The 26,869-nt window shown below is 45.6% G+C and overlaps 1 protein-coding gene across 1 annotated transcript in view; it reads left to right on the top strand.

Moving 5' to 3' along the window:
- The first annotated feature begins 15,224 nt into the window (after positions 1-15,224).
- Positions 15,225-26,869, top strand: part of LOC122691760 (plasmolipin) — a 39,344-nt gene continuing 27,699 nt past the window's right edge. The window contains exon 1 of the mRNA XM_043898553.1: positions 15,225-15,510. Coding sequence (XP_043754488.1) covers positions 15,376-15,510 — 135 coding nt within the window. The 5' untranslated portion in view covers positions 15,225-15,375. The remainder of the gene's footprint in view (positions 15,511-26,869) is intronic.

The following is a 26,869-nucleotide window of genomic DNA, read 5'->3' as shown; positions in this document are numbered from 1 at the left end:
CAACACTTCCAAAACTATGTTGAATAGTAGTGGTGAGAGTGGGCACCCTTGTCTTGTTCCTGACTTTAGGGGAAATGCTTTCAATTTTTCACCATTGAGGATAATGTTTGCTGTGGGTTTGTCACGTATAACTTTTATTATGTTGAGGTATGTTCCTTCTATTCCTGCTTTCTGGAGAGTTTTTATTACTTACATGTTTTAAAGGAAACTTTGTAGCCTACACAGAAATGGGTAATTAGTTTATCTTGCCATCAACAGGAAATAACTTTAAAAATACATAACAATGGAAATGAAACTATATTATTGAATTCTAGTCACTTGCCAACGCTGTGACTAAGTTTTGACATTATTTTTAATGACTAAAATTACCTGAATGGGTCTAGACTATTGTTGGGCCCCTGGGGGGAAGTGAGAGGAGGTTTGGAGGATTCTTTTTGGAACAAAGTATTATGGAATTTGCATGGACTCCTCCATGGATTGAAGCCATGGGAAATGGGATTCCATTCCGCACGGGATTAGGTGAAGCCTCATCAAGAAAGAGAAAGTTGGCTTTTATACCTTTTTAATAAACTGAATGAAGGAAAAGCTAGAGAATGTTAAACTTGGAGAAGAGCCCATTTATCTGTTTACAAAAGCCTGATGTGTTTAAGGGGTTGGAATTGTGCCTGTTGATCCTTGCTCCAAGAACTGAGGCTTGATATGGACGTGCAATGGACGTGTAGTTACCACAGAGGAAGTTTTCCACAAAAGAAATAGCTTGCTGAAAAGAAAATAAGCCACCTGTGTAGACAGTGACATCCCCATCACAGGAGGCATTCAAGACAAGGCTGGACAGTTACTGGCAGGAAAGCTGGTGAGGGCATTTGACAGTCCCCATATTAGTTTCTTATTGCTGCTGTAACAAACTGCCACTAGTTTAGTGGCTTAAAACCACATCATTTATTATCTCATGGTTCTAGAGGTCAAAACTGTGCCTCTTCTGGTGGCTCTAGAGCAGTGGTCCCCAACCTTTTTGGCACCAGGGACCGGTTTCATGGAAGAAAAATTTTCTACCGACCAGGGGTGGGGGATGGTTTCATAATGATTCAAGCATATTACATTTACTGTGCACTTTATTTCTATTATTATTACATCAGCTCCACCTCAGATTGTCAGGTATTAGCTCCCACAGGTTGGAGACCCCTGCTCTAGAAAATATCCATTTCCTTTCCTTTTCCACCCACATTCTTTGGCTTATACCCTCACATCACTCCACTGTCTGCTTCTGTCTCCAGGATGCCTTCTGTGCCCCTGACCCTCCTGTCTAACCTCTTGTTGTCACCTAAAGCAAGTGTGGGTGCCCAGAGCACAGCGAGGCCAAACACACCTGAAGGTCAGTTTGGAGCAGGGAAAGATTGATGGCAAGGGCCATGCAAGGAGAAGAGGCGGGTCATGCTCAGAAGGTCCGAACTCCTGAAAGGGATCCAGGGAAGAAGTTTATACAGACACAGGAAGGGTGGGGAGGGCTGCAGGGTGTGTAACCTTCCTCTGATTGGTTGGTGGTAAGGAGACAGGTGGTGTTCTAAGAACCTCAGTCATTAGCATTCTGGTTCCAGCCAGCGAGCGGTGCTCAGCTTGAAATTACCATCCTCCACCTGGGTTGGGCTCTTAGTTCCCATAGACCTCAGAGATGTGTGTCAGCTTGTTACATCCCCACCAGGAGGAGCCAACAGCACACCCAGAGGCTGTGCTGTGGTTTCTTTCTGCATTCCCTCACTCTAATTACTGTTTGAATCAGAGAAGGTCTTGGAGGCTGCAACCTTTTTCCTACAAACAAGAAACAAGCGGGAGAAAAGGGAGAAATGCGGGGGGGGGGGGGGCGGGGGGGGGCAAAGAAAGGCCCTTGCATCTGGGGAGGGACCCACAGGGTTCTACAGTTTCAATTCCTCCTTTTCTCTGATACGCCTCTATCTTGATGGTCACAGGTGTTAAATAGAGCGATCACTCATCAACTTGGCTGAGGAACTTGATTTCAGGGGAACTCAGTTTTATTACAAAGATTATTTATTTAAAATATATGTGCATAATAAAATGTTTCTATTAAAGTCTCAGGCCATAGAAACATCAGGACCTGTAATTATCCCTGTGTGGTAGCATTTGTTGTGATATTTTTTCTCATTGGTTACCTGCATGTGATATTTATATTTTGAACATGGATTATTTGGGTAATTCTTTTTTAATTAAAAAAACTGTCAGGAGGACTTTCCTGGTGGCTCAGTGGAAAAGAATCCTCCTGCCAATGCAGGAGACACCCATTTGATCCCTGATCCAAGAAGATCCCACAGACCTTGGAGCAGCAAAGCCCAGGCACCACAGTTATTGAGCCTGTGCTCTAGAGCCAGGGAATTGCAACCATGGAGCCCTCCTGCCTAAACTACCGAAGCCCAAACACCTAGAGCCTGTGCTCTGCTATAAGAGAAGCCATTACAATGAGAAGTCCACTCACCAAAACTAGAGAGTAGCCCCCAGTCTCTGCAACTAGAGAAAGCCCATCCAGCAACGAACACCCAGCAGTCAAAACATAAAAATTAATTAATTAAAAGAAAAAAAGTTTTAACTGTTAGGAAAATTGGAGAAGAATTTGAAAAAGACAAAAAGATTCCTGGATGTGCTGTCAGAGGAATATTAGGTTGTGTCTACAGCTGTTCTATCTATTACAGAAGCCACTAATCACATGTAGCTACAGAGCACTTGGGATGTGTTGTCATCTTAATGCAAAAAAAGGAATGCAAAATATCTCAATAAAAATGTTTATATTGATTACACGGCTTTTGAGGTGTTTTTTTTTTTTCTCTTTTTTTCCTGAGTCTGACAACTTGTAGGATCTCTGACCACAGATTAGAACCTGGGCCCCAAGGGAGCATAGCCATTGGCCCACCAGAGAAATCTTTTGGCTACATGTTCAAATAATAATATTTTTAATATATTGGGTTAAATAAGGTATATTTTGGGGGGAGTCACATGTATTCAGGTTTTTTGCGTGTGCTCCTCTGTGACTTCTTATTTTTTAATTTTTTTTTTTTTTTTTAGGTAAGAAGTGGATTTATCCAGATACAGAGAGAGGCACACTCCACAGACAGTTGGGGCCATTGCAGAGAGCAAGTGTGGCTTGTTTTTTAATTTTTAAAATTGATTTATTTTAATTGGAGGATCATTGCTTTATAATATTGTGTTGGTTTCTGCCATACATCAACATGCATCAGCCATAGGTATACATATGTCCCCTTTCTTTTGAATCTCCCTCCCAATTCCCACCCCATACCACCCTTCTCTGTTGTCATAGAGCACCAGGTTTGTAACTTACCACCAGCTATCAGTTTTACATATGATAATGTATGTGTTTCCATGCTACTCTCTCAATTCATCCCACCTTCTCCTTCTTCCACTGTGTCCACAAGTCTGTTTTCTATGTCTGTGTCTCCATTGCTGCCCTGCAAATAGGTTCATCAGTGCCACCTTTCTAGATTCCTTATATATGTGGGTTTTTTTCTTTCTGACTTCACTCTGTATAATAGGCTCTCATTTCATCTACCTCATTAGAACTGACTCAAATGTGTTCTTTTTATGGCTGAGTAATATTCCTTTGTACATATGTACCACAACTTCTTTATCCATTCATCATACTGTTTTAATTGTTTAAAATTTAGTTAATAAATTTGCAAACAAATCTTATCTATAAAATGAAAGATTTTGGTAGAAGCCAGTTCTGCATCTATGAGCAAATTCACTTTAGCATTGCTGATTGTGATAGATATGTACATGTATGTGTGTGTGTGTACATACTTACACTAGACAAACTTCACCACCATCCAACTTCAGTACTCTTTTCATCTTGCAAAGCTGAGACTCTATACCCATCAAACAATAACTTTCCATTCCCTCCTCTCCCAACCACCATTCTACTTTCTGTCTTTATTAATTTGACTATTCTAGATAGCTCATATAAGTAGAATCATGTAATATTTCTCCTTTTGTGACTGACCCGTTTCATTTATGATAATGTCTTCAAGGTTTGGTTCTTCCTAGGTGACTCAGTGGTGAAGAATCTGTCTGCACTGCAGGAAATATGGGTTCAATCCCTGGGTCAGGAAGAGCCCCTGGAGAAGGAAATGGCAACCCACCCCAGTATTCTTGACTGGGAAATCCCACAGACAGAGGAGCCTGGTGGGCTACAGTCTATGGGGTTGCAAAGAGTCAGCGGACATGAATAAGTGACTAAACAACAACAAACTTCAAAGTGTATTCATAGCATGTGTCAGAAATTCCTTCCTTTTAAAGGCTGAATAATATTCCATTGTGCATCTATACTACATTTTGCTTTTTACATGTATATTACATTTATCCATTCATCTGTCCATAGACACTTGGGTTGCTTCCATGATTTTAAAAATAATTTTATTTATTGATGCATAGTTGGTTCACAGTGGTGTGCCAATCTCTGCTGTATAGCAATGTGACTCAGTTATACACATAAATACTGATACATATTTATATATTCTTTTCCATTATGGTTTCTCACAGGATATTGAATATAGTTCCCTGTGCTATGCAGCAAGACCTTATTGTTTATCTATTCTAAATGTAATAGCTCAACAGGTAAGGAATCTGCCTTACTCAAGAGACACAAGAGACTCGGGCTTGATCCCCGGGTTGGGAAGATCTGCTGGAGAAGGAAATGGCAAACCACTCCAGTATGCCTGCCTGGAAAATTCCATGGACAGAGGAGCCTGGTGGGCTACAGTCCATGGGGTTGTAAAGAGTCGGACATGACTGAGCACAGCACAGCACAGCACAAATACATAATCCTGAATAATCTCATTTTAAAGTCCTTAATCACACCTGCAGAATCCCTATTGCTAAAAGAGGTAACATTCCCAGGTTCCAGGGATTAAGAGGGAACATCTTGGTAGAGTGGGCATTGTTCAGCTTGCCACAACTATGTCATATAAGACTCCATTTATACAACTTTCTGGGAAAAGCAAGGCAACAATGACAGAAAATAGATCAGTGGTTGCCTGGAGCCAGAGTGGAGGTCATGAAGGACCTTCTTGGAGTAATCAAAATGTTCTAGATTTTAATTTTGGTGGTGAGGAACTTTCTTGGTGTACCAGTGGTGAAGACTCCACCCTTCCATCCACCTGCCAATGCAGGAGCTTCAGGAGAATGGGTTCAATCCCTGGGTCAGGAAGATACCCTGGAGAAGGAAATGGCAACTCACTCCAGTATTCCGGCTGGGATAATCCCAGGAAAGAGGAGACTGGCGGGCTACAGTCCATGGGGGTTGCAGAGTTGGACATGACTTAGCGACTAAACAGCAGCAGCAACAGACTCTATATTTGGTATAACTTAGTGTCCTCCCCTGTTTGGGGTACACATGTCTTAGCCAAGACGGAATCCAGCACAGGAGCCTCTGGGAAGGTCGACACCACCTATTATGGGGTGGCATCACCAAGGAGCCTTTCTGCAAATGTGTAGTTTGGAAGGTCTTCTTGACCTCATGAATGAGAAATATGTGGTCTCTATCTTTCATCCAAGCAGGATTCAGCTCTTCCTTGTTCCTACCATTATATTTATGTTGGAGTATCTTTCCACAGGGGACAGACTCAGCTGCTCAGCCTGGGGCTTCAATAGCAACATAGAAAAGTGACCGTGGGGAGGGGGATCCAAAATATAAAAGGAGCTCCTAAAAAAAAAAAATCTACAAACCGGGTTGCAATGTTGGAGGGAGCACAGAACTCCCCAAGACTGTTGTCACTTCTGCAAGGTTCAGGGGGTACTCCAAACCACCCTCAGGTGATTCAATAGTTCATTAGCTACAAGGCCTCACAGAATGTACTGCAAGCTCTTATACTCATTGTTACAGTTTGTTACAGCTAAAGTACACAGATTACAATCAGAGGTGGGGTGATGGAGATGTTCTGGAGTTAGTGGTGATGATAGTTCATGACAGTGAATACACTAAAATCACTGAATCATGTACATTTTAAAAGGGTGACTTCTGACTTCCGAAAGTGGAACATCCATTGTCCTCTCCCCAGGGAGTCATGCACTTCAGGCATTCCTTACCCAGCACTGATGTGTGACGGTCCATATGGAGTACTGCCAACCAGGTAAACTCACCTACCACCTGGGGAGCCACAGCCTTTATGGGGATTTCATCACCCAGCTACAGGTTGACGGCTCACATCATCGAGCTCAGTTTCTAACTCCTCCAGGTGGAGCTGCTTGAACAGACAGCCTGTGCCTCCACCCCAAACCACACTGTTAGACTATCTGGTGTGAGCAGACCCTACCCTACAGAGGCATGACATTTCAAGGGAGATTACTTCTCAGAAACTGAGGAAAAATGGCCAGACCACTCTTTGGCCTAATTTTCAATTCTTTACTACACAGAAGGCAAATGACTCAAACCTTAAGTTCACAGAAAAGGAAATATGAATGGCCAATACTTGTCACCACCAGCTAAATATTAGGAAATACACATGGAAACAAAGAGACTTCTTCTTAAAAAAAAAAAAAAAAAAAGCTCACCACACATAGCCATGTGGGCTTCCCAGGTAGCTCAGCAGTAAAGAATCCACCTGCAATGCAGGAGACACAAGTTTAATCCCTGGGTCAGGAAGATCTCCTGGAAAAGGAAAGGCAACCCACTCTAGTATTCTTGCTTGGGAAATTCCATTGACTGAGGAGCCAGGCAGGCTACAGTCCAAGGGGTCCCAAAAGAGTCATACATGATTTAGCAATTAAACAACAATTAGCCATGGGACTCAGGTGGTAAATAATCCGCCTGCAATGAGGGAGACCTGGGTTCGACTGCTGGGTTGGGTAGATCCCCTGGAGAATAGAATGGCTACCTACTCCAGTATTCTGGCCTGGAGAATTCAGTCCATGGGGTGGGGTTGCAAAGAGTTGGACATGACTGAGCAACTTTCACTTTTCAGCCACCTGCCTGCTCAGTCACGTCCGACTCTTTGCAACCCCATGGACTATAGGCTCCTCTGGCCATGGGATTTCCCAAGCAAGAACACTTGTGTGGGTTGCCATTTCCTTCTCCAGGGGATCTTCCCAACCCAGGGATCAAACCTGGGTCTCTTGCATCTCCTGCATTGGCAGGCAGATTCTTTACCATTGAGCCATCAAGGAAGCCCCTTTTCAGGCATGGAACGGGCAAATAGTTAAGTTCACCTACTCTTAATGTGGGTGTTAACTAATAGGGACTTTTGGAGCAATTTGGCAGTATCTATTTTTTTTTTTGGCAGTATCTATTTTAAAAAAACCACAAATACCCTCAATCCAGTTGTTCTGTTTTGAAGACTGGATTCATATGTGTGCAAAAATGTAAATAAGAGGCTTAAATAATATTGAAACTACCTAACTCAGATGGGATTCAAACCCAGCCAGATCAGGGACTTCCCTGGTGACCCAGTGGTTGAGAATTCACCTGCCAATGCAGGGGACAAGGGTTTGATCCCTGGCCTAGGAAGATGCCACATGTTGAAGGCCAACTAAGCCCATGCACCACAACTGCTGAAGCCTGAATGTCTAGAGCCTCTGTTCTGCAACAAGAAAGGCCACTGCGATGAGAAGCCCACATGCCACAACTAGAGGGTAGCCTCCACTCTCTGCAACTAAAGTCCACACAGCAACAAAGACCCAGAGCAGCCAAAACTAAATGAAAACACTTTTAAAAGAAAGAAAACTCCTCAGATTGGAACTTGAACACACAGGCCAGGACTCAGAACTGTTATCTTTTAATTGGGATCATAAACCTGGTTTCAGGACTTAATGAAGCTCAGGTTCTTTATGTCGCAGCACAGAAGGAATTCAGCAAGAAGCAGTAATAGGTAAGAAGCGGATTTATTTACAGACATACATATTTCATAAAGAGAATGTGGTGTCTTGAAAGGGGATAGCAGCCCCAAAATATGAGGTGGTTAGTTTTATGGGCTGGGTAATTTCATACGCCAATAAGTGGGAGGATTATTCCAACTATTTTGGAGAAGGGGGCGGGGATTTCCAGGATTTGAGCCACTGCCCACTTTTTGCCCTTTTATGCTTAGCCTCGGGCTTCCCTCTTCCAACAACACAAGAGAACACTCTACACATGGACATCACCAGATAGTCAACACCAAAATCAGATTGATTATATTCTTTGCAGCCAGAGATGGAGAAGCTCTATACAGTCAGCAAAAATAAGACTGTGAGCTGAATGTGGCTCAGATCATGAACTCGTTATTGCCAAATTCAGACTTAAATTGAAGAAAGTAGGGAAAACCACTAGACCATTCAGGTATGACCTAAATCAAATCTCTTATGATTATACAGTGGAAGTGAGAAATAGATTTAAGGGACTAGGTCTGATAGAGTGACTGATGAACTATGGATGGAAGTTCGTGACATTGTTTAGGCAACAGGGATCAAGACCATCCCCAAGAAAAAGAAATTCAAAAAGGCAAAATGGCTGTCTGAGGAGGCATTACAAATAGCTGTGAAAAGAAGAGAAGCAAAAAGCAAAGGAGAAAAGGAAAGATATAACCATCTGAATTCAGAGTTCCAAAGAATAGCAAGGAGAGATAAGAAAGCCTTCCTCAGTGATTAGTGCAAAGAAATAGAGAAAAACAATAGAATGGGAAAGACTAGAGATCTCTTCAAGAAAATTAGAGATACCAAGGGAACTTTTCATGCAAAGATGGGCTCCATAAAGGACAGAAATGGTATGGACATAACAGCAGAAGATATTAAGAAGATGTGACAAGAATACACAGAAGAACTGTACAAAAAAGATCTTCACAACCCAGATAATCACGATGGTGTGATCACTCACCTAGAGCCAGACAGCCTGGAATGTGAAGTCAAGTGGGCCTTAGGAAGCATCACTACAAACAAAGCTAGTGGAGGTGATAGAATTCCAGTTGAGCTATTTCAAATCCTAAAAGGTGATATTGTGAAAGTGCTGCACTCAACATGCCAGCAAATTTGGAAAACTCAGCAGTGGCCACAGGACTGGAAAAGGTCAGTTTTCATTCCAATCCCTAAGAAAGGCAATGCCAAAGAATGCTCAAACTACCTCACAATTGCACTCATTTCACACGATAGTAAAGTAATGCTCAAAATTCTCCAAGCCAGGCTTTAACAATATGTGAACCAAGAACTTCCAGATGTTCAAGCTGGTTTTAGAAAAGGCAGAGGAACCAGAGATCAAATTGCCAACATCTGCTGGATCATCGAAAAAGCAAGAGAATTCCAGAAAAACATCTGTTTCTGCTTTACTGACCACACCAAAGCCTTTGACTGTGTGGATCACAATAAACTGTGAAAAATTCTTCAAAAGATGGGACTACCAGACCACCTTACCTGCCTCCTGAGAAATCTGTATGCAGGTCAAGAAACATCAGTTAGAACTGGACATGGGACAGAGGATTGGTTCCAAATTAGGAAAGGAGTACGTCAAGGCTGTATATTGTCACCCTGCTTATTTAACTTCTATGAGAGTACATCATGCTAAATGCCAGCTGGATGAAACACAAACTGGAATCAAGCTTGCTGGGAGAAATAGCAATAACCTCAGATATGCAGATGATACAACCCTTACGGCAGAAAGTGAAGAACTAAAGAGCCTCTTGATGAAAGTGAGAGAGGAGAGTGAAAAAGATGGCTTAAAGCTCAACATTCAGAAAACAAAGATCATGGCATCCAGGCCCATCACGTCATGGCAAACAGATGGAGAAACAATGCAAACAGTGACAGACTTTATTTTGGGGGGCTCCAAAATCACTGTAGATGGTGACTGCAACCATGAAATTAAAAGACACTTACTCCTTGGAAGAAAAGTTATGACCAACCTAGGCAGCATATTAAAAAGCAGAGACATTACTTTGCACACAAAGGTCCGTCTAGTTCAGGCTATGGTTTTTTCCAGTAGTCATATATGGATGTGAGAGTTGGACTATAAAGAAAGCTGAGTGCCGAAGAATTGAAGCTTTTGAACTGTGGTGCTGCAGTAGACTCTTGAGAGTCCCTTGGACTGCAAGGAGATCCAACCAGTCAATCCTAAAGGAAATCAGTCCTGAATATTCATTGGAAGGACTGACGTTGAAGCTAAAACTCCAATACTTTGGCCACCTGATGCGAAGAGCTGACACATTGGAAAAGACCCTGATTCTGGGAAAGATTGAAAGCAGGAGGAGAAGAGGACGACAGAGGATGAGATGGTTTGATGGCATCACCAACTCAATGGACATGAGTTTGAGTAAATTCCGGGAGCTGGTGATGAACAGGGAGGCTTGGCATGCTGCAGTCCATGGGGTCGCAAAGAGCCGGACACACATATGCACATGCTTAGCCTCAGGACTGTCCTGGAGCCTATGGGTACGTCATTTAGCATATGCTATTGCATTATAACAAGTGTATAATGCTGGGAAAGATTGAAGGCAAAAGGAGAAGGGGGCAGCTGAGGATGAGATAGTTAGATAGCATCACTGACTCAACGCACATGAATCTGAGCAAAGTCCAGGAGATAGTGGAGGACAGGGAGGACTGTGCAATCCTTGGGGTCGAAGAGTCAGACACGACTCAGCAACTGAGCAACAAAAACAAAGTGTATAGTGAGGGTCAGGGTCTACTGAAAGTTGAATCTTCCACCTTCTGGGGCATAATATCCTCAATGGCTATGTCATTCTTTAAAGGTTATGCTCTGCCCCCTTCCCTCCTGTTTCAGTATAACTTGTAATGAGGAACTATTAGAAACTACTTAACTGTCTACCAATAAGGGAAAGGATACTGTAACAGCCATCCTATCAAATATTATTGTTGTGTTAATCACTCAGTTGTATCTGACTCTTTTCAACCCCATGGCCTGTAGCCTGCCAGGCTCCTCTGTCCATTGAATTTTCCAGGCAAGAATACTAGAGTGGATAGCCATTACTTTCTTCAGGGGATCTTCCCAAACCAGGGATCAAATCTGGTTTTCCCGAATTGCAGGCAGATTCTTCATCAAATATTATATGACATGTAAAAAGAATTAGGTCAATTTTTGTGTGTTGTTGTGGAGAAATTTCCAAGACATGTTAAGTGAAAAAAAAATATCAAGTTTCAATGTATACAGTCTATTCTCATTGCTTGGTAAAAAAATTTTTAAAGCTATACACAAAGCAAGCCTGTATGTTTCCACATATTATATGGTAGTGAAAAAAAATAAGAAAAAGAAAGATCTGATGGGATACTCCAAATTCTTCTCAGTGATTAACTAAAGGTGAGGGTCCAGATTTGGAGATGTGTGTATGATGTGCAGTGAAACAAACTAAGGAAATAATTGTGCAATGAAAAATAAACCGAAACTAACCACCCCCACAGCCCCAAGCACAGGGCCAGCTGGAAAAGTGTTCGGTCAATATTGGCTGATTTTAATCAGCAACCTCCCAAAGCTGGCTTCTGGATTTTGTTGGATGACCGCCACCCGCGCCCCCCCCCCCCCCACAGAGGAATCTTTCTGTGAATTTTTGAAAAAAAATTGGAAATCAGATAGTGTAACTGCCCTCTAATGGTCTGTTTTTTAATAATAAAATCCAGGAATACTCTAGTGGTACAGTGGTTAAGACTCTGTGCACCCACTTCATGAGGCACGGGTTCAGTCCCTGCTCTGGGAACTAAGATCCCGAATGCCACAGGGCACAGCCCAAACACTCTCTTAGCAAGGATTTAGGACCCAGGTGACCTGGCTCCAGGCTTCCCAGGTGGTAAATAATCCACCTGCCAAGCAGAAGTCGCAAGAGACACAGATTTGATCTCTGGGTTGGAAGATACCCTGGAGAAGGAAATGGCAACCCACTCAAGTATTCTTACCTGGGAAATCCCATGGACAGAGGAGCCTGGTGGGGTCAGGGGGTCGCAAAGAGGTGAACACAATTGAGCACCACCACTGACTTGGCTTTTGACTGCCTCTTGAACTTCACCTCTCCCCAATCCCTTCATTTTATAAATTTATGTCCCTCCTCAAAGACACCAAAGTCTTTCCTGCCTCAGGACCTTTGCACCTATGGTAGTTTTCTGAGCCTGGAATGCTCTTTTCCTGTCCGATTTTTATGCATTCTTCAAGTCTCTGCCTAAGTGCTTACACTTTCCTTGACCCAGTTATTTATTAATCTCTATTATTCTTTCCCATGGCATCTTGATTTCTCTTGTAGTAACATCATCAAATTATCTATATATCTGTGGATTTGTATATCTCGAGACTGTCTCTCCCATTACATTCCCTGAGGGTAGGGTCTCTGCTTGGATGGCTCACAGCAGCTATTCCCACTGCCTGTTGTTGTTCAGTAGCTCAGTCATGTCTGACTCTTTGCGACCCCATGGACTGCAGCATGCCAGGCTTCCCTGTCCTTCACCATCTCCTGGAGCTTGTTCAAACTCATGTCCGTTGAGTCAGTGATGCCATCCACCCATCTCGCCCCCTGTTGTCCCCTTCTCCTGCCTTCAGTCTTTGCCAACATCCAGGTCTTTTCTAATGAATCAGTTCTTCACAATAGGTGGCCAAATATTGGAGCTTCAGCTTCAGCATCAGTCCTTCCAGTGAATATTCAGGATTGACTTCCTTTAGGATTGACTGGTTTGGTCTCCTTGCAGTCCAAGGGACCCTCAAGAGTCTTCTCCAAGACAGTTCAGAAGCATCAATTCTTGGGCACTCAGCCTTTTTTATGGTCCAACTCACATCCATACATGACTACTGGAAAAACCATACTGTTGACTAGATGGACCTCTGTTGGCAAAGTAATGTCTCTGCCTAGTGCACACCAAACATCTGCTCAGTGCTGGAATCCCCACAGCCTCTCCAATTATGCTCCATCCCCACCCCATGGACAACTGGCCCTGCACACAGTAGGGGCTTGATCAGATTAGGGAGACTTTGTAGAATTAAGGAGAACTTCCCTGGTGGCTCAATGGTAAAGAATCTGCCTGCCAGTGTAAAAGACGCAGGAGATGTGAGTGCTATCCCTGGGTTGAGGAGATCCCCTGGAGTAGGAAATGGCAACCCACTCCAATATTCTTGCCTGGGAAATTCCATGGACAGAGGAGTCTGGGGGGTTACAGTCCATGGGGCTGCAAAGAGTTGGACACAACTAAGCATGCAAAAGATGAGACAGGTGCTCCAGATGATGTGTGGAGGCAGCCTGTTTGGACAGGAGGGGAACTCACCCTGGGAACAGAGAGACCCTCTCCTCTACAACCTCAGCTGGCTCTCTGTCCCCCTGTCCCAAGAACCCAGGGCTTTCTTGGCAAAAGTGGGGGCTCTGGGTGGGCGTCACGTTCCAGCCTGGGGACAGGTTCCTTCCCACTTTTTCTGACAGGAGGCGAGTGAAATTGGTTTGGAAGAAAAGGTCGAAGGAAAAAAAAAAAAACAGTACAGTGATTGAGTCTTGCTTGTTGCCATTTGAAAGGAATGAAAGTGGGACTAAGCAAAAACACAGAATCCAAACCAAAACCAAAACAAAAATACTCTACTGTTTTAGAATCTGCCTCAGAAACAATTGTCTTACTGTTTTCTGTGTCATCCTAAAATCAAGGGTTTGCTCGACAGCTTTGTTCTGCACTTGGCCTTGAGCAGTCTGCAGAGAGGCTGGGCTCTGGGTAACGATTTTGCTGTTACCAAGGAGCATTTCTCATTCCCTGAGTATCTACTGCCTGCATGGGGTGGAAAAGAGGGTCCCAGGTGCATTGGGAAGGGGGTGGGGTGGGGTTGAATATCCAGTTGAGTAAATATCAAGTGTCACCTTCTCTGAGAGATTATCTTTGATTTCTTTTTGTTTTTAAAATATCTATTTATTCATTTGGGTGCGCCAGGTCTTAGCTGCAGCAGGTGGGATATTCGATCTTCCTTGTGGCCTGTGGAATCTGTAGTTGTGGGATCTAGTGTCCTGACCAGAAATCAAACCCATGCCCCCTGCACTGGGAGCATGGAGTCTGAGCCACTGGACCATCAGGGAAATCTCTGAGAGGTCGTCTTTGACTACTCTGTCTAAAAGTTACCTCCTCATCTCTATCACACTCCTGTTTTACTTATGTATTTATTTATGGGCCACACCACGTGATATCTGATTTCCCTGACCAGGGATAGAACCCATCCCAGCTGTGAGAGCCCTGAGTCCTAAACACAAGACCGCCAAGGAATTCCTGGGCTTTTTTTGTTTGTTTGTTTGTTTTTAGCTATAGCACTTGTCACTATCTGAAGTTATTTTTTCTCTCCAGTTTATATACTTGTCAGCTCCAGTAGGAAGTGGGATCCGAGAAGGCCTTGTGTGGTTTTTTTGCTTGCTGTATTCACATGGCCTGGGATAGGGTCTGACAATACAGTAAGGTCTCAGCAATCTCTGGTTGATGAATAAACGAAACAATTGTCTGTGCAGGTCTCTATAGCCTGAGAGGTGTGTGTGTGTGCGCGCCAAGTGAGTTTCAGGGTGCAAGTGGAGCAAAGAAACTGTAACTCCAACATCATCTCCCACTTTCTGACAACCTCCCCGCCCCGCACCCAATGGCAAAAACTTTCCGTGCAATATTTCATTTATTCTGCCGGAGGCTCTGTGAAGTGAGATTCAATCCTCTCTCTCTATTACAGACGAGGAAACTGAAGCTCAGCGATCTTCTAAGTTACCGCCCCATCATTTCAGAAGACCAGATCAATTGAGTCATAAAAGGATCTCCTCCTTCCACGCACTCCCACATTTCACCCAGACCCTCCCCTCAAGGATGCTCGGTCATCTGGGACTCCTTGGGAGTCTCGACACCGCGATGACGGTCCCGCTTTACGGGGAGACATCAGAGAGGTGCAGGGGCTCGCCCAAGAGGACACAGCGCTAGGAAGACATCCAGGAGGGATGTGGGTAGTTTTGCAAGCGGCCAGCAGTTTATCCCGAGGCTCGGAAGCCAGCGGCGAGGAGGGCGCGGGGCGATCAAAGCCGCCCCGAATGCGGGGGAAATTGCCAGCAGGCGGCTTTCCGGGGAGAGACAGGTGTGGCTGTCTAGGCTTGTTCTGGTGGGACCATCTCATTGACCGCAGCCTCAGTTTCCGCGTCTGTAAAGAATTGGCGACCTCGTGTGCGGCTCGGAGCTGGACCGGCCGGCGGTGAGCGAAGGGTTAAAGGGGCGGGTCTCGTGAGGAGGGCCGGGCCGGGATTCCCGTAGCACCTGGCGGCTCCAGGCTCCCCGCCCAGACGCCGCGCGTAGCTCTGGGAGCCGCAGCGCCAGCCGGAGCCCCCCGGGGAGGAGCCGCGCAGGAGCCGGCACCTGCCGCGGGAGGGGCGGCGACGACGGCCGGAGCAACCTCGGGAGGCGAGCGGAGGCGCCATGGCCGAGTTCCCGTCCAAAGTGAACACGCGGACCAGCAGCCCGGCGCAGGGAGGCGGCGCCGCGGTGTCGACGCTGAGCCCCGACTTGGGCTTCGTGCGCTCCAGCCTCGGTGCGCTCATGCTCCTGCAGTTGGTGAGCGCGCTCGCGGGGCCTGGGCCCCGGGACCGGGTTCGGGTGGTGGTGTAGGGGGGGTCCCGGCCGGGCCTGGAGGGGTCGGGGACTCCGGAGCTGCCCTTTTTCTTTGCTCCCCGCACACCCCCAACCTAGGCTCACATGCGCCCCAGTGCGCCTTGCCTTCCTCGGGGGGCGCTTGTAGGACTGACGCTCCCGAGATCTCCTTGGTACCCTCTCACCCTAGTTGCCGTCTCTTAGATTGCACGCAAGGCGTACCAATGTCAGAGTGCCCATCACTAGCGCCCCATCATTCCGTCCCCGCTGGTCACCAAGAAGTCATCCACAGAAGCGGTCACAAACGCACAACCACTGCGCGCGACTGTTTCTCCCGGACTCTGGCTCTCGCTTTGCCGGGACTATGCCCTCAGGCCTCCAGCACCCAGTCTGAGGCAAAGTCGAATCTCAGCTGATCCTCTGCCGAGCTCCGAGCTGCTCCCGGTGGCAGCACCCCAGAACACGCCTCGTCTAATCGAGCGGGCACATCCGGGGGCAACACAGACTCTTCAGCGGGCCCTACGGACCCCTGCGAGGGAGCCCGACCCATCTAGCTTCCACTGGGTAACCTGCCGCTTTCTGGCCGGTTTGGCCCCTGGGGGCCAAGATACCACGCCCAGCGTTGGGGGAGGGTTTGGTGGGAGGGCAGAGGCAGGAATCCTGTATCCAATACCCTCTGTAGATCCCTGCCGAGACGGATAGATGGGCACACCCCCTTCTGCACCAGTTTCAGGCTTGGAGGTGTTAGCTTCCCGCCCACCCCCGCCCCGCCCCGCAGTACCCTCTGGTGCCAGTCTGGGAGCTGGGTGGCTGCCCTGTGGGAGGGGCTTGTTGCGTTTTCAGGGGACTAGCAGGAAGATGGAAGCGGGTCAAGATCCATTTTCCCGTTAGGGCTCCTCCTGCTGTCCCACTGCTGGGTCCTAGCAAGAATGCCAGGGGTCAGCACAGAAGGCAGGGGCCCAGATCAAGCTTCCCTCTTTACCCAGGTGATCACACTTCCTCCTGGACCAGTGCTATCTCTTTCAGTTCAGTTCAGTCGCTCTGTCGTGTCCGACTATTTGCGATCCCATGGACTGAAGCACCCAGGCTTCCCTGTCCGTCATCAACTCCCTGAGCCTGCTCAGACTCAGGTCCATCCAGTAGGTTGGATGGTTGGAAGCCATCCAACCATCTCATCCTCTGTCATCCCCTTCTCCTCCTGCCTTCAATTTTTCCCAGCATCAGGGTCTTTTCAAATGAGTCAGTTGTTCATATCAAGTGGCCAAAGTATTGGAGTTTTCAGCTTCAGCATCAGTCTTTCCAATGAATATTCAGGACTGATTTCCTTTAGGATTGACTGGTTTGATCTCCTTGCAGTCCAAGGGACTCTCAAGTGTCTTCTCCAACACCACAATTCAAAAGCGTCAATTCTTGGGTGCTCAGCTTTCTTTATGGTCCAACTCTCACATCCATACATGACTACAGGAAACACCATACTGTTGACTAAATGGACCTTTGTCAGCAAAATAATGTCTCTGCTTTTTAATATGCTGTCTAGGTTGGTCATAGCTTTTGCTTCCAAGGACCAAGAGTCTTTTAGTTTCATGGCTGCAGTCACCATCTGTAGTGATTTTGGAGCCCCCCAAAATAAAGTCTCTCACTGTTTCCACTGTTTCCCCATCAATTTGCCATGAAGTGATGGGACCAGATGCCATGATCTTTGTTTTCTGAATGTTGAATTTTAAGCCAAATTTTTCACTCTCCTCTTTCACTTTCATCAAGAAGTTCTTTAGTTCTTCACTTTCTGCCATAAGGGTGGTGTCATCTGCATATCTGAGGTCCTTGATATTTCTCCCAGAAATCTTGATTCCCGCTTGTGCTTCATCCAGTCGGCATTTAGCATGATGTACTCTGCACAGAAGTTAAATGAGCAGGATGAAAATATACAGCCTTGATGTGCTCCTTTCCCAATTTGGAACCAGTCTGCAGTCCCATGCCCGGTTCTAACTGTTGCTTCTTGACCTGGATACAGATTTCTCAAGAGGCAGCCAGGTGTTCCCATCTGGTATTCCCATCTCTTGAAGAATTTTCCACAGTTTGTTGTAACCCACACAGACAAAGACTTTGGCGTTGTCAGTAAAGCTGAAGTAGATGTTTTTTCTGGAATTCTTTTTCTATGATCCAATGGATGTTGACAATTTGATCTCTGGTTCCTCTGCCTTTTCTAAATCCAGCTTGAATATCTGGAAGTTCTTGGTTTACATACTGTTGAAACCTCCCTTGGAGAATTTTCAGCACTACTGTGCAAGTGTGTGAGATGAGTGCGATTGATTTGTAGTTTGAACATTCTTTGACATTGCCCTTCTTTGGGATTGGAATGAACACTGACCTTTTCCAGTACTATGGCCACTACTGAGTTTTCCAAATTTGCTGGCATATTGAGTGCAGCACTTTAACATCATCTTTTAGGATTTGAAATTGCTCAGCTGGAATTCTATTACCTCCACTAGTTTTTTTCATAGTGATGCTTCCTAAGTCCCACTTAACTTTGGACTCCAGGATGTTTGGCTCTAGGTGAGTGATCACACCAACATGGTTATCTGGGTCATGAAGATCTTTTTGTATAGTTCTGTGTATTCTTGCCACCTCTTCTTAATATCTTCTGCTTCTGTTAGGTCCATACAATTTCTGTCTTTTATTGTGCCCATCTTTGCATGAAAATCTCCCTTGGTATCTCTAATTTTCTTGTTGAGATCTTTAGTCTTTCCCATTCTATTATTTTCCTCTATTTCTTTTCATTGATCACTGAGGAAGGCTTTCTTATCTCTCCTTGCTATTCTTTGGAACTCTGCATTCAGATGGGTATATCTTTCCTTTTCTCCTTTGCCTTTAGTTTCTCTTCTTTTCTCAGCTATTTGGAAGCCCTCATCAGACAACCATTTTGCCTTTTTGCATTTCCTTTTCTTGGAGATGGTCTTGATCACTGCCTGCTATACAATGTCACGAACCTCCATCCATAGTTCTTCAGGCACTCTATCAGATCTAATCTCTTGAATCTATTTGTAACTTCCACTGTATAATCGTAAGGGATTTGATTTAGGTCATACCTGAATGATCTAGTGGTTTTCCTAAAGATGGAGAAGCTCTATACTGTCAGCAAAAACAAGACCACAAGACCAGGAGCTGACTGTGGCTGAGATCGTGAGCTCCTTATTGCTATCTCTTCGAGAATTCCTCAGATCTCTTCCTGTGAGCCCTGTCCCCAACCTCACCCTCAGGCTCTCTTGGAGGAGCTTGTAGGTGTTGGTCCCCACCCCAAGAAAAAATGTGGAATTGGAATCTCAGTCACTACAGCCCAGAAATCTGCATTTTAAACTCCTCTGAGTTGTCTGGCAGATTCTCTGGGAAGGGAGGGGGAGGAGCAGAGGTTCCCCCAAATTTAAATCTGCTGGTAGGAAGGGCCTGTCTGGAGCGATGCTGAGTGCTAGGCTTCTGGCCACTTGTGAAGGGAGCAGTTGCCAAGTACGAAGGAAGTCCCCGACCCAAGGGTGTGGAAGCACAGAAGAGAGAGAGAATCAGTTCTGAGTTCAGGAAGGCTTGTGGAAGAAAGGTGGCTTTTGACATTGCCCTTTGGGCTTCCCTTGCAGCTTAGCTGGTAAAGAACCTGCTGGGTTCAATCCCTGAGTTGGAAAGATCCTTTGGAGAAGGAAAAGGCTACCCACTTCAGTATTCTGGCCTGTATAGTCCATGGGTTCACAAAGAGTTGGACATGACTGAGCGACTTTCACTTCACTTCACTGATATCTGAGGCAGAAGTAGGGGAAGGGTGCTAAAAGGGCAGGCGACCATGCAGGCCAAGGCTTGGGGCTAGGGAAGTGGAAGAGAAGTGGAGAGCAGGCTTCCCTGGTGACTCAGATGGTAAAGAATCTGCCTGCAATGGTGGAGACCTGGGTTTGATCCCTGGGTCAGGAAGATCTCCTGGAGAAGGGAATGGCAACCCACTCCAGTATTCTTGCCTGAGAGATCCCATGGACAGAGGAGCTCTGTGGGCTACAGTCCATAGGGTTGTAAATAGTCACACATGACTGAGTGATTGAACACACATACACAGGTAGGGAGAGTAGCCAGCAGGTTGATTTAGCCCGTGGAGGGGAGGAAGAAGTTTAAGAAGTTTTCCTCTACCCATCGAGTTCTTCTGGCTAGTCTAAGAGTTAAATTGACATGAAGGAGATGAAAGTGAAAGTGAAGTCGCTCAGTCCTGTCAGACTCTTTGCAACCTCAGGGACTACCAGGTTCCTTCATCCATGGGATTTTCCAGGCAAGAGTACTGGAGTGGGGTGCCATTTCCTTCTCCAGGGGATCTTCCTGACCCAGGGATCGAACCCAGGCCTCCTGCATTGTAGGCAGACACTTTACTGTCTGAGCCACTGAAAGAGATGAACATGAGAAAAATCAAACAAGGTTTGAATGCTATGTACACATGGGAGAGACCCAGAAAAACTGAGAAACTTAAAACATGGCCAAAGGCCTCCCCTTAGATCACATCTTCAGCTAAAGAAAAAGAGGATGTTGAGGATGTGAGGTCAGTTATGGGATGTGACCGGGGAAAGCACAAGAAACAAGGGTAAGGTTGTGGTGCAGATTTAAGTAGTTGCTTTTTCCATGGATGTGTTTCTAGAGATTTGGTCAACCTCCTCTCCCTGGTACTGTGAGGGAGACATCCTTACAAATGTAAGTATTTCTTACAAAAGCGTAAGGAGCCTTGGTTTTCAGCTTTTCCCTTGCCTGCTTTTCTTAGCAAATAACCAGCTTAAAATTGATATGCCAGAAAGATGAGCTTGGGGATGGTAAATTTTGCTCCCCTACACCAAAGTTGAAGCACTTGTTTCTGGGTAGCCAGAAGCCAAGGGAGATGAGTGATGACGGTTTTCTGTTCGCAGCCTTAGGGGGGTTGGAACCGCAGGGGCCTCTAAGCTGGGCTGAGGACAGGGAGGCCGTGGAGTGGGTCCCCCAGGGTTCACTGTTGGTAGACAGGACCTGAGCATCAGCCCCTTTTGCATTTGAACAATGAGACTTAGAATAAGGGGAACTAGAGGAGGGTCCTGCTGTGTCTCCAGGAACTAGAGGAGGGTCCTGCTCTGTCTCCAAGAACTGGAGTAGCTTCCGCTGGAGGAGGCAGTGTCTCTTGATTTGGGGGTCCCTGTGGGCTTAGCAGCCAAGTGCTGAGCATCTGGCTCCCATCGCACACAGATGTAGACAGAGATGTCCATGGAATGTAGGACTGGCCCAGAGAGCTGTGGGGGAGCTTGGCACTTAGACTCCAGGGACGGGCTGTGAGTGGGATGGCCTTCCTTTACCCTCCCTGCAGTGATTTTGGAGCCCAGGGTGGGACGATGAGAGTCTCCCATTGGAGTGCTGAAGACCTGCACCTTTTTGTGACTTCACCAATTGGCTTGTGGGAGAAGCTGCTTCCTGAGCTGTTTCTCTGGCAATGGACAGTTCCATGGGGTATGAGACAAAGGGGGCTCCACTCAACAGGCACCACGTCTGCTGGGCAGCCAGTGTGGCTCCCACCACTCAGATGCCAACTAGGCTCCAGGCTCTTTGCTAAGAGCTTCATATTTTCGTATATTCCTCTACTTTACAGGTGAGGAAACTGAGGCTCAGAGGTCAGTTCTTGGCCCAAGAGCTCATAGAGTGTTAGAGCTGGGATCGAAGCCCCCAGTGGCCTGACTTTTCTGATCTGCACTTTGTTATCACACTCAGCTGGGCTCCTCCCCAGCTGGGCACTGGGTGTGGTGCTGTTGTGGGAGCAATGGAGACCCCAGATCCAATGCCTGCTCTCTGGATCTCTTAGTCTCTGAGGGAGGTGCTCAAAGGATGAACTTCCTATGGAGGGATCAGGTGGGCTGCCTAGAGGAGGCAGTACATGGGAAGGTATCAGACATCCATGTTTCCCAAGATCCGGTGAAGGGTTCCAGATGTGGGAGGAGGAAGAGGGGCTGGGTAGGAAGGCCTCAGCTTCTTGAGAAGGAGATGTGTTCTTTGCTTAGTATTAAATGTGTCCTGAAGAACCAACCTCAGTGTTCACTGACTTGTCACTTCCCCTACGCCATCTAGCTCCAGAAATAATATGAGATGGGATATGATATTAAGTCACATATGACAGAAGAGTTAAAGTAATATATTTTTTAAAGTTGGTAGTGTGTGTGTGAGTGGAAATGGGGCAGGGGCTGACTTAAAGAGAGTTGAAAAGAATCTAGACTCTGTCACAAATTTAAGGCTGTTGATTCTTTGTTGAGTTTCCTAGCAGCCTAGGCAAAAAGGGAAGCATGAATTTATGCAGATAGCATCTCAAAAGAAAGAAAAATAAAATAAAAAAGGAAGCAGGCATGCCTGGTCTAGAGATAACCCTTGGTCTTAAAAACCTGGAAGCTTTGATGCTGTAGATCTTTGGCTAGTAGGTGGAGGAACTTTGTGGAAGCTGTGGTTAACTTGGCTGATCCCAGAGACTTACACAGAGTAAGTATAAAGTGAAGTGCACATTTCTTCATTTTTTTTAATCTTCCTCCAGCCCGGGGGAGAAAGGTGATCTCTTGGGTTTGCATGCATGTATGTTAAATTGCTTCAGCCGTGTCTAACTTTTTGCAACCCTATGAACTGTAGCCCACCAGGCTCTTCTGTCTATGGGATTCTCCAGGCAAGAATACTGGAGTGGGTTATAATTTCCTCCTCCAGGAGATCTTCCTGACCTAGCAATCGAACCCATGTCTTTTATGTCTCCCGCATTGGCAGTCAGGTTCTTTATCACTGGTGCCACCTGGGAAGCCTCATGTGGGTTTACTGATGAAGGAACACACTTAGAGAGGTTGAGGGACTCGTACAAGGACACATGGGGTAGAGTGGCCAAGCTGTGATTTGCACTCAGGTCTGAGAATCCAAAGCTTGGCTCTAGCTGTGCTTCCTTTTGTTTTGTTTTTGGGATTTTGTTTTGTTTTTTGGTGGGAAATGGGGTGCCTTGGAGGAGAAGAAGAGGAAATTCAGCATGGGAAACTCATCAGAGGCCAGGGCCACCAGGGAAGGCCTCCTGATAGAAATGGGCTCTGAAAGGTTTAGTTATGTGAAAGGGGTAGTAAGAAGGAAGTACAGAGCAGACAAACCTTGGAATATCTCATATAAAGGCCCAGCAGTCAGAAGGCTTGGGAAATAGAAGCCCTATGAATGGTCTATGACAGTAGGGCCATTTGTGTTTAGAAGCTTCTATCCTATCCTTGGGGCTTCCCCAGTGACTCAGCGGTAAAGAATCCACCTGCAATGAGGAGATGCAGGAGACGTGGGTTCAATCCCTGGGTCGGGAAGGTCCCCTGGAGGAGGAAATGGCAATCCTCTCCAATATTCTTGCCCAGAGAATCCCATGGACAGAAGGGCCTGGCGGCCTACAGTTCCTAGGGTCACATGAAGAATGGGACATGACTGAGTGAACACACACACACACACAATTCCCAGTTAGCAAGTGCACAAACAGATTGGAAGCTTCACTCGCCACTTGATCACAGTGATCCATGGGCAGTAGTGAGAGGACTGGAGGAAGCAGAGAAGCTTGATTTCAAATCCTGGCTCTGTGACCTTGGACAAGTTCCCTAATATCCCTAAGGCTCAGTTTCCTTATCTGTGAAATGGTGATGGTGAGATTGTGGGGGAGGTGGAAGCTGATGCCTGCAGAGGGCTTAGCACAGTGGGTGTTAGAATGAAGGGAAATTATTAGGATTCACAGGGTCATAGAAATCTAAGGCTCTTACGCTTGCTCTCAAAGGTCCCCTGGTGTCTCCTCAACAAGAGCTTGTATGCTTCCAGGGACAGGGAGCCCAGTCTCTCTAAAGAATACCTGCTACCTCCTTGTGCACCTGGGAGTATGAGAAAGTTCTTCCTCTTGGTAATCCTGGATCTCTCTTCAGCCCCGCAAGGCACGGCAGCTCCTCTCCAGGTTGGAGGCAGGACAGAACCTGAAAGTCAGCTCTTTAGCCTGCTAAGACAATGTTGTTGAGGTCTGAGAGGTGCGAGAGAGGTTGGCCATATTGGGATCGCAGTGTTGGGGACTCACAGGGTTTTCCTTAGCATTGATTTTGTGGGTTCCATCTCCCTAGGGCAGCATTCCTGATGCTGCGTCCTCCCCACCTTCCTCCATGCTCCACTGTATGGAGCAGACCAGTTCCTGTATTGTTAGCTCCGCCTACACGCCCCACTTGTGGTTGTGGGATTCTTGAATGTTTGGAGTCAATTTGTAATTATATAACCAATATATGGACACGTTCTCCTTAAAAAGCAAAAACTTATTACAGATAAGACTAAAATTATCCTTGGATCCCCTGCCTGTCTCCCCAAGGGAACTGCTGTATTGGAGTGTTTCTGTTTCTTTTCGCCATGCATTAAAAAAAACACTGATGGCTTAATTCTGTATTCTTTGTTCAGTTGCTTGTATTATACCCAGGGCACCTGCATCTCTTCAAGCTGTCTCCCTCCTTCTTAACCATTCAGGCTATTCCAGAATGTCACTGGTTGGACCCTAGTTCATTTAGCCATTTCTCTATTGATGGGCCTGGTTTTTGTTTTGTTTTTTATTTATTTTGGGCTTCCCTTGTGACTCAGCTGGTAAAGAATCCGCCTGCAATGTGGTAGACCTGGGTTCGATCCCTGGGTTGGGAAGATCCCCTGGAGAAGGGAAAGGCTACCCACTCAGGCATTCTAGCCTAGAGAATTCCATGGACTGTATAGTCCGTGGAGTCGCAAAGCGTCAGACGCAACTGAGCAACTTTCACTTCACTTTATTTTTTTATTCTTTGTGTTTTTTAAAACTTTTAATTTTGTTTGGGGTGTAGCCAATTAACAATGTTGTGATAGTTCCAGGTGAACAGCAAAGGGACTCAGCCACACATACACATGTATCCATTTTCCCCCAAAGTCCCCTCCCACTGCCGTATAACATTAATATGGCATAACAGTGCTATGTAGTAGGTTCTTGTTGGTTATCCATTTTATATGTAGCACTGTGTAAATGTTGATGGGCCCATTTTTTTTTAATATGTGACTGTTTATTGCAGCACTAATTTTAAATGGAAAAGAGACAGTCTGAAATATCACAACTGGGGAAATACTGTAGTTGAATAGGTTATCAGTACAAGCAGAGTGTGGCATATACTCCAACCATTAAAACAATTAAGTTCAGTCATCATTTACTGACTCAAAAGAAAATCTAAAATGTACAGTTGTATGTAAAAAAGAAAATTACAGAGAAATGTATAAAGTATCATCTAGTTTTTGGGCAAAAAATATACTAAAATAATTTGTGTTAATGTTTAAGCATGAAGAAATATACGGGGGAGGTGCAGACATTACTCAAAAGGAAATGGACACAGAAGGAGGCAGTGAGGAATGGAGAGAAGCAGAGATACTAAGTTTTTTTTTTTATTATTGGCATTGTTCCATTGGTTTCGGTGCAAATGCATTACTTCTGTATTTTTACTAGTAGAAGAGGAACTAATAAATGACTTAAAATATGCACATTAAAGAATATAAAATTTCACTTACTTTTCATTTTTTGTTGTTGTTTAGTCACTCAGTTGTGTCAGACTCTTGGCTAACTTTTGGATTGTAGCCCCAGGCTCCTCTGTCCATGGGATTTCCCAGGCAGGAATACTGGAGTAGGTTGCCATTTCCTTCTCCAGATGGGCCCATTTTTTAAAAAATGCTTTTATTCTTTTAAAAATATACACAGACATATAGCAAAAACATTTCAGCAGTCCAAAGGGCTACTAATGAATACAAAGGGTTATCAATGAATATATAATCTCTTATCCTGGTTGGGTCACTGCCCACACCCCCATCCCTGGCCCTCGCCTGAGGCATTATGGGTGTGACATTCCAGGGTGAGTCAGTGGGTTATTTACACAAAACACAGGTAGCCCCACCACACCTGTTCCCTTCCAGTCTTTTGCTCCTGGCAATATACCTAGGGATGTCCTGTATCATTGCACAGAGAACTACATGTGCCTTTCTTTTTTTAATCCTTTCTTTTCTTAATTTCTATAATAGATAATATATTTATAACAGTCCAGAATAAAATAGAATGGGAAAGAGCAGCACAAGCAATCTCTGTGCCCTGTGGTTAGAGCTGACCTCCCCCATGCCTACTCTATTTCCCGTGTATACCCCAACCTCTCCCCACTTCACCCCAGGGCTATCATCTAACCAGGTGGCACAGTGGTAAAGAGTCTGCCAGCCACTGCAGGAGACTTGGATTCAATCCCTGGAGAAGGAAATGGCAATCTGGCTCCAGGGATCTTGCCTGGGAAATCCCATGGACAGAGGAGCCTGTCAGGTTCAGTTCATGGGGTCGCAAAGAGTCTGACACAACTAAGCAACTGAGCACATACACACAGTCTATCCAGTCCATTTTTCTGCGCTTTCCTTTTTTCACTTAAAAATGTCATGGAGGTCTTTTCTTTCTCCCCCACTACTCCCTGCCCCTTCAAACCTCTATTTATTTGGCTGCATTGGGTCTTAGTTGTTGTGCAGGCACCAGGGTGAAGGCTTAATTCCTCTGTTGCACATGGGATCTTAGTTCCCAACCAGGGGTCGAACCCTTGTCCATGCTTTGCAAGGGGCATTCTTAACCCCTGGACCAACAGGGAAGTCCCTGTCGTGAAGGTCTTTTTGTCTCAGTGTGTGAACCCTGATCACCTCTCTTGAGGCTTCTGGAGCCGCCCATCGTGCCGCTGTGGTGTGAGTTGTGTGGCCTGTCCCTCTGTTGACAGACACTTGGTTTTCCACTCTTGCTGTTCCACCCTCTGTTACAGTGAATAATCTCACCCAAGCCACTGGCAGACCATCCCAGGAGATTGCTTTTATTCTCCTCCCTCTAACCCTTACAAGTGCTGACCCTTTATTCTCAACTTATAACTGGACCAACTCCAGCTCATCCTCAACACCACTGAGGACATCTTTGTGCCGTTTCTTTGCAACAGCTTTTGGGCACTACAGCCATTTGGGAGACTATCTTGGAAGGAATGGCATCTAAAATTCTAAGTGTAAATCTTGATCAAATTGTGTGGTGGATTTTAACTTAAGGATAAAATTTTGGATAGAATGGGAGTTAGAGACATTATCTCAGTTTGGGTCTGAAATGGGTCAGGCGGCATTAGTCCCTACCAATACCCCCTGAGTCTTATCCTCCAGGATTGGGAAAGATTCAGACTACTGGGATTAAAAACAAAGAAACTTGTTAGGCTATATAATCATATTTGGTCACGATATGAGCTAGGAAGCCAAGAAAAGTGAAAAAAGTGAA

This window comes from Cervus elaphus, chromosome 4, assembly GCF_910594005.1.
Source record: "Cervus elaphus chromosome 4, mCerEla1.1, whole genome shotgun sequence".
Taxonomy (NCBI): Eukaryota; Metazoa; Chordata; class Mammalia; order Artiodactyla; family Cervidae; genus Cervus; species Cervus elaphus.
This window is presented reverse-complemented; position numbering and strand designations above follow the sequence as displayed.